The sequence below is a fragment of the Oncorhynchus mykiss genome, chromosome 5, assembly GCF_013265735.2.
Source record: "Oncorhynchus mykiss isolate Arlee chromosome 5, USDA_OmykA_1.1, whole genome shotgun sequence".
In the NCBI taxonomy this organism is placed as follows: domain Eukaryota; kingdom Metazoa; phylum Chordata; class Actinopteri; order Salmoniformes; family Salmonidae; genus Oncorhynchus; species Oncorhynchus mykiss.
Window position 1 is genome coordinate 408,790 of NC_048569.1, and position 7,991 is coordinate 416,780.

Here is a 7,991-nt window from a genome sequence, read left to right on the forward strand (position 1 = left end):
TTATGTGTCGGGGGGCTAGGGTCAGTTTGTTATATCTGGAGTACTTCTCCTGTCCTATTCGGTGTCCTGTGTGAATCTAAGTGTGCGTTCTCTAATTCTCTCCTTCTCACTTTCTTTCTCTCTCTCTCTCGGAGGACCTGAGCCCTAGGACCATGCCCCAGGACTACCTGACATGATGACTCCTTGCTGTCCCCAGTCCACCTGGCCGTGCTGCTGCTCCAATTTCAACTGTTCTGCCTTATTATTATTCGACCATGCTGGTCATTTATGAACATTTGAACATCTTGACCATGTTCTGTTATAATCTCCACCCGGCACAGCCAGAAGAGGACTGGCCACCCCACATAGCCTGGTTCCTCTCTAGGTTTCTTCCTAGGTTTTGGCCTTTCTAGGGAGTTTTTCCTAGCCACCGTGCTTCTACACCTGCATTGCTTGCTGTTTGGGGTTTTAGGCTGGGATTCTGTACAGCACTTTGAGATATCAGCTGATGTACGAAGGGCTATATAAATAAATTTGATTTGATGTCTATCAGAGCAGAAAGGGAGAGAGAGAGATCGTAGAACGCGAATGTCATTCTAGTAACGTGAGAGATACTGGCATGTTTTTCACGCAGCCCCGGTCACCTGTTGGTCTCAAACGTAGGTAAAAATGTTACGCAAACCATAAACCCGGGCCGGCTCAAACCAAATCAACTCTTAGAATATTAGGCCAGGGTTGAAAAATCTACGTTTTCACATTACATTTGTGGGGGCAACTCAAATTAACTTTGATCTCTTTTATTCAATTTTTTTTAGGGTTGCTGGTTTGAATCTCTGAGCTGACAAGGTCAAAAATCTGTCATTCTACCCCTGAACAAGGCGGTTAACCCCTCTGGCTGTGGCCGTCATTGTAAATAAGAGTTTGTTCTTAACTGACTCGTTAAATTTAAAAACAAATAGATATATTCCGGACTTCGACATTCTGATATTTCTTTCTTTTTAGTTGTTGGATTATGTATTGTTTTTTATTGCTATTACTGCACTTTTGGAGCTAGAAACACAAGAATGATATAGGTCGCGTGTCTGAGTTTTGGGTATGTGGTTCAATGAGAGGTTTACGTGGAAGACACACGACACACAAACACCGTTTTATATGTACCAGGCATCGATCAGGTCATCTTTGGATTATGGGTGCTTTGTATATGGATCGGCAGCCAAAACGGTACCACAGCGCCTCGATAGGATACAGTCAACGGCCCTGAGAGTGTGTGTTGGTGCCTTCAGGACGACACCTGTTGAGGCATTGCAGGTCGATAGTGGGGAACTGCCACTGAGGATGAGGAAGGACAAACTGGCATTATTGTACTGGCCCGAGATTGAAAAGGAGTTCAGAAGGACACCCTGCGGTCACGGCAACTGGGGAATGCTGGGAGCGAGGAGTGGATAAGCAGAGGGTGTACGGGTGGATAATTGGGCAGAAAGTGGTAGAATATGGACTGAGGGGAGAGAGAGATTAGGGCCGGCAATTGCATTGGAGAACGTCCCTCCGCGGCTGTTTCTGAAACCAAGTGTAGATGTGGATATGATTGAGGGTAAGAGAGAATGGGGAGAGAACGTGAGACGGTGTTGAAGGATTTTTACAGATGGTTGAAAGGATATAGTCAGGGGCAGGGGTGTGTATCCCAGATTTCAACTCTAACCACTAGGCTACCTGCCTCCCCTCCACTCTAACCACCAGGCTACCTGCCTCCCCTCCACTCTAACCACTAGACTACCTGCCTCCTCTCCACTCTAACCACTAGGCTACCTGCCTCCCCTCCACTCTAACCACTAGGCTACCTGCCTCCTCTACACTCTAACCACTAGGCTACCTGCCTCCCCTCCACTCTAACCACTAGGTTACCTGCCTCCCCTCCACTCTAACCACTAGGCTACCTGCCTCCCCAGTAACATAGGAGGTAGGGAGTATGGGGTGTAGGAGAGAGGAAGTTATGTGGAGTAGACTTGGGCACACAGGTTTGAATGCCACATTGTGGATGATAGGGAGAAATGAAACAGGTCTGTGTGATGAGTGTTTAGCGGCACAAACGGTGGAACATGTGTTTTATATTTTGTGAACTGTATAACGTAGATAGGGAGAGATTGTGTGAAAGGGTTAGAGAGGATGGACGGGGATTGGGGTTTGGGTGGATTAGTGGGGGAAGGAAAGGGGAAGGGAAGTGGTGTCTAAGGCTCTATTTCACTTTCTTAGAGGAACAGGACTAATGAAGATCATTTAATATAGGTAGGCAGTCACCGGCCTCACACTCCAGTACAATAGGTGGCGTTGTATGGATCTTAAAAGTTGGATGCGATCCGCCAACCCAATCACAAAGAAGAAGAAGACGAAGAAGAAGGAGCAAACATTTCGCTGCGCCTGCAGATCTGTGTACTCGACCAAATAAACCTTGATTTGATCGATAGTCCCCAACTTGACAAAAACGATCCGCTCGAACGCGCCCTTAGTTGAAGTGGTCACGTTACTTTCTTTTTTTGTTGATACACGAGTTCACCAGAGAAGTAAAACGTAGTTATGTTTTAGCGGCTTTGTTTCTGTATATAGCAACACAAATATATATATTTTTACGTAGAACTCAAGCATTCTATTCTTTGTAATAGTTATGTAGCTATTTGAACGAGCGGTGAACATCTGCTTATCCTTGGTCGATTTGTCCCAGTGCTAATGCTAACTAGCTAGCACAGCGCTCTCTCTATCTTTTGTGTTGTTTAGGCTGCAGTCACTTCCTCTGACATGGCCTCGCCTGCACCTGGAGCGGGTAAGTCAAGTAGCAGAAGGCCGGGTAGTATAGCTAGTAGGTAGCTCTGAGCCAGGGTGGTTTCTGCTGCTTGCTGATGGCGAGTCTTCTTCAAGTAGCACTGGACTACAGTTGGCTTTATTTGTGCTGATACTGCATTTCTGTAATATTATGTTGTTGCTAATCAGTATTTTTTTTCTCTACTCAGGATTCCAGAACAAGAACCGTGTTGCCATTTTGGCTGAATTGGACAAGGAGAAAAGACGCTTGATACAGAACTCCTCCATGAATAACCCTGGAGCCAGGTATCTGGAAGCATCTGGTTGTGTGTGTGTGTGTGTGTGTGTGTGTGTGTGTGTCAGTGACAAACTTTGTCTGCGTCCCTTATAGTGAACTACTTTTGAACAGAGCCCTATGAGCCCCGGTCAAAAGTATTGCATTTATATAGGGTGTTGTTTGGGACGTAGACCCCAGTGCAGCCCCTGACCCATATCCCTCCATCCCTCTCGCCAACAGCATCCCTCTCTCCAGACCAGCCCTGAATAAAGACTTCAGAGACCACGCGGAGCAGCAGCACATCGCTGCCCAGCAGAAAGCAGCTCTGCAGGTAAGGCCCTGACCTCATTCTAAAATTTCAGAAATGCACCCCTCCCTCCTTGTTTCATCTGGGGGTAAGCATAGATCTATAAGTGATTGGACGGGTGTGAGCGAGGTGTTACCTAAACCGACCAATTCAGATCTGGGATTTCTTCGAGGACGGTAGGATGGAAGAATGCATTTCAGAAGTTTTTTTTTTAAGAGGGTCATAGGTGGCCCCAGAGCCATTCTGCATGATCTCTATAAATACAGAAAGGCAGGGGTCGGCAACATGTGGCCCACGAGTGATTTTTATTTTTAGGTTTAAAAAAGACTAAAATTACTAAGAATAAAGCTAAGAATGAGTTTGATGTAGAAAATCTGTTCCCAAATATTCTCAAGACAAAAAAATGAAAAGATGTGACTGTATCTTAATGTAATCAAAGAGGAAAGTGGGATATCTAGTCAGTTGGAAAGGGAAAGGGGGACACCTCGTCAGTTGGAAAGGGAAAGGGGGACACCTCGTCAGTTGGAAAGGGAAAGGGGGACACCTCGTCAGTTGGAAAGGGAAAGGGGGACACCTCGTCAGTTGGAAAGGGAAAGGGGGACACCTCGTCAGTTGGAAAGGGAAAGGGGGACACCTCGTCAGTTGGAAAGGGAAAGGGGGACACCTCGTCAGTTGGAAAGGGAAAGGGGGATATCTAGTCAGTTGGAAAGGGAAAGGGGGATATCTAGTCAGTTGGAAAGGGGGACACCTCGTCAGTTGGAAAGGGAAAGGGGGACACCTCGTCAGTTGGAAAGGGAAAGGGGGATATCTAGTCAGTTGTACAGGGAAAGGGGGATATCTAGTCAGTTGGAAAGGGAAAGGGGGATATCTAGTCAGTTGGAAAGGGAAAGGGGGATATCTAGTCAGTTGGAAAGGGAAAGGGGGACACCTAGTCAGTTGGAAAGGGAAAGGGGGATACCTAGTCACTTGTAAAGCGGGATAACTAGTCAGTTGAAAAGGGGGATACCTAGTCAGTTGGAAAGGGAAAGGGGGATACCTCGTCAGTTGGAAAGGGGGATACCTCGTCAGTTGGAAAGGGGGATACCTCGTCAGTTGGAAAGGGGGACACCTCGTCAGTTGGAAAGGGGGACACCTCGTCAGTTGGAAAGGGGGATACCTAGTCAGTTGGAAAGGGGGACACCTAGTCAGTTGGAAAGGGGGACACCTAGTCAGTTGGAAAGGGGGATATCTAGTCAGTTGGAAAGGGGGATATCTAGTCAGTTGGAAAGGGGGATATCTAGTCAGTTGGAAAGAGAAAGGGGGATATCTAGTCAGTTGGAAAGGGAAAGGGGGATATCTAGTCAGTTGGAAAGGGGGACACCTAGTCAGTTGGAAAGGGGGATATCTAGTCAGTTGGAAAGGGGGATATCTAGTCAGTTGGAAAGAGAAAGGGGGATATCTAGTCAGTTGGAAAGAGAAAGGGGGATATCTAGTCAGTTGGAAAGGGGGATACCTCGTCAGTTGGAAAGGGGGATACCTCGTCAGTTGGAAAGGGGGATACCTCGTCAGTTGGAAAGGGGGACACCTAGTCAGTTGGAAAGGGGGACACCTAGTCAGTTGGAAAGGGGGACACCTAGTCAGTTGGAAAGGGGGATATCTAGTCAGTTGGAAAGGGGGATATCTAGTCAGTTGGAAAGGGGGATATCTAGTCAGTTGGAAAGAGAAAGGGGGATATCTAGTCAGTTGGAAAGGGGGATATCTAGTCAGTTGGAAAGGGGGATATCTAGTCAGTTGGAAAGGGGGATATCTAGTCAGTTGGAAAGGGGGATATCTAGTCAGTTGGAAAGGGGGATATCTAGTCAGTTGGAAAGGGGGATACCTAGTCAGTTGGAAAGGGGGATATCTAGTCAGTTGGAAAGGGGGATATCTAGTCAGTTGGAAAGGGGGATATCTAGTCAGTTGGAAAGGGGGATATCTAGTCAGTTGGAAAGGGGGATATCTAGTCAGTTGGAAAGGGGGATATCTAGTCAGTTGGAAAGGGGGATATCTAGTCAGTTGGAAAGGGGGATATCTAGTCAGTTGGAAAGGGGGATACCTAGTCAGTTGGAAAGGGGGACACCTAGTCAGTTGGAAAGGGAAAGGGGGATATCTAGTCAGTTGGAAAGGGGGATATCTAGTCAGTTGGAAAGGGGGATATCTAGTCAGTTGTAAAGGGAAAGGGGGATACCTAGTCAGTTGTAAAGGAGGATATCTAGTCAGTTGGAAAGGGGGATATCTAGTCAGTTGTAAAGGGGGATACCTAGTCAGTTGGAAAGGGGGATATCTAGTCAGTTGGAAAGGGGGATATCTAGTCAGTTGGAAAGGGGGATACCTAGTCAGTTGGAAAGGGGGATATCTAGTCAGTTGTAAAGGGGGATACCTACTCCAAGTCTCAGAGCGAGTGACGTTTGAAACGCTATTAGCGCGCACCCCGCTAACTAGCTAGCCATTTCACATCACATCGGTTACACCAGCCTAATCTCGGGAGTTGATAGGCTTGAAGTCATAAACCGCAGAGCTGCTGGCTAAACGCACGAAAGTGCTGTTTGAATGAATGCTTCTGAGCCTGCTGCTGCCTACCATCGCTCAGTCAGACTGCTCTATCAAATCATAGACTTAATTATAACTTAATAACACACAGAAATACGAGCCTTTGGTCATTAATATGGTCGAATCCAGAAACTATCATCTCGAAAACAAAACGTTTATTCTTTCAGTGAAATACGGAACCGTTCTGTATTTTATCTAACGGGTGGCATCCCTCAGTCTAAATATTCCTGTTACATTTCACAACCTCCAATGTTATGTCATAATTACGTAAAATTCTGGCAAATTAGTTCGCAATGAGCCAGGCGGCCCAAACTGTTGCATATACCCTGACTCTGCGTGCAATGAGCCAGGCGGCCCAAACTGTTGCATATACCCTGACTCTGCGTGCAATGAGCCAGGCGGCCCAAACTGTTGCATATACCCTGACTCTGCGTGCAATGAACGCAAGAGAAGTGACACAATTTCACCTGGTTAATATTGCCTGCTAACCTGGATTTCTTTTAGCTAAATAATCAGGTTTAAAAATATATACTTCTGTGTATTGATTTTAAGAAAGGCATTGGTGTTTACGGTTAGGTACACGTTGGAGCAACGACAGTCCTTTTTCCCGAATGCACAATGCATCGATTTATGTGCAACGCAGGACACGCTAGATAAACTAGTAATATCATCAACCATGTGTTGTTATATCTAGTGAATATGATTGATTAAGTTTAATGCTAGCTAGCAACTTACCTTGGCTTCTTACTGCATTCGTGTAACAGGCGGGCCCCTCGTGAGGCAGGTGGTTAGAGCGTTGGACTTGTTAACCGTAAGGTTGCAAGATTGAATCCCTGAGCTGACAAGGTAAAAACCTGTCGTTCTGTCCCTGACCAAGGCAGTTAACCCACCGTTCCTAGGCCGGCATTGAAAATAAGAATGTGTTATTTTTTTACACAACAAATGTTCTAATCTGGGAGGTAAACTTGATAGAATACTTTATAATTTGTCTGTGTATTCAGATGGAATCAAGGCCAGAATGTACCAGAAGCCACCAAATTAGAGCTTCTTTGTCAAACACAATCTAACCATAGAGGTCACTTTCTACTCTGTCAACTTGTGGAAAACAACCTAATCTTCCTTTATCTTCTGTTTGTAGCATGCCCATGCTCACTCTTCTGGATTCTTCATCACTCAAGACTCGTCCTTCGGGAACCTGATCCTCCCGGTGCTGCCCCGTCTAGACCCACCTCCACCAGCAGAATAACAGAACCTTAAGAAGAAAACACCCAACGGCTAAAAGCAGCAGGTGGTTTACAGATCACCTGTTGGGTGTTGACGAATGGCAGCGGGGCCACAGATCACCTGTTGGGTGTTGACGAATGGCAGCGGGGCCACAGATCACCTGTTGGGTGTTGACGAATGGCAGCGGGGCCACAGATCACCTGTTGGGTGTTGACGAATGGCAGCGGACCACAGATCACGTGTTGACGAATGGCAGCGGGGCCACAGATCACCTGTTGGGTGTTGACGAATGGCAGCGGACCACAGATCGACCATTCGGATTCTGTTGAATTGCCACTGTTCGTCGACACACAGCACATCGTTTAGTGCACAAGGCCGACGTTCGTTTCTGGTGTTTTCTCCACGAACAGACATAGTGACTTTGTTACAAGGACTTTCTGAACAAGGTCTTGGATTGTTTGTTGAAGCTAAGGGTCATGTTATTTCTGTCTATTTTTGGTGCACCGTACATCATGTGGTTTTGAAAGACAAATGTCATTTTTCTAACATTTTTTTATAAATGGAAAAATAATCAAATAAAGATCAAGTCAACAACAACATTTGGACTTTTTACTTGGGAATTTGCAAACTCATTATATTAAAACCCAGACGTTATATTGTTACAACATAGAAGGAACCAGGGTTGGGTTTACTGTTTACGTAATTTGATGACAAAACAAATCAATTACGTTACCAGCAAAAAATATTGTAATTGGATTACAGATACTTTTGAATAAACTAAATTACTTCTTGGATTATTTTTAAATTCCGAAAGGATGTTTGTGAAAAAAATACACCGACACC

General features: G+C 45.7%; 1 protein-coding gene across 4 annotated transcripts; it reads left to right on the forward strand.

Moving 5' to 3' along the window:
- Positions 1-1,971: 1,971 nt before the first annotated feature.
- Positions 1,972-7,745, forward strand: LOC110523070 (ints3 and nabp interacting protein). 4 transcript variants are annotated; one of them, XR_005051596.1, is made up of 6 exons: positions 1,972-2,036; positions 2,749-2,794; positions 2,982-3,078; positions 3,290-3,380; positions 7,063-7,223; positions 7,264-7,745. XR_005051596.1 is itself a non-coding variant. In XM_036976554.1 (5 exons), exons 1-5 carry the CDS (start codon positions 2,028-2,030, stop codon positions 7,168-7,170), a joined length of 351 nt encoding a protein of 116 aa, XP_036832449.1. In that variant the 5' UTR covers positions 2,013-2,027; the 3' UTR covers positions 7,171-7,745. The 4 variants fall into 4 exon arrangements, 3 of the variants coding, with proteins under 3 accessions (XP_036832449.1, XP_036832450.1, XP_036832451.1); XM_036976554.1 differs by having other exon boundaries at positions 2,013-2,036; positions 7,063-7,745; XM_036976555.1 differs by lacking the exon at positions 1,972-2,036 and adding an exon at positions 2,323-2,544 and having other exon boundaries at positions 7,063-7,745.
- Positions 7,746-7,991: the final 246 nt, after the last annotated feature.

What these genes read in the sequence shown, in the direction of transcription:
- LOC110523070 (XM_036976554.1), top strand. An exon ending in CTCGCCTGCACCTGGAGCGG is followed by an intron (nt 2,795 to 2,981) that starts GTAAGTCAAGTA and finishes TTCTCTACTCAG; the next exon opens with GATTCCAGAACAAGAACCGT. An exon ending in AGCAGAAAGCAGCTCTGCAG is followed by an intron (nt 3,381 to 7,062) that starts GTAAGGCCCTGA and finishes TTCTGTTTGTAG; the next exon opens with CATGCCCATGCTCACTCTTC.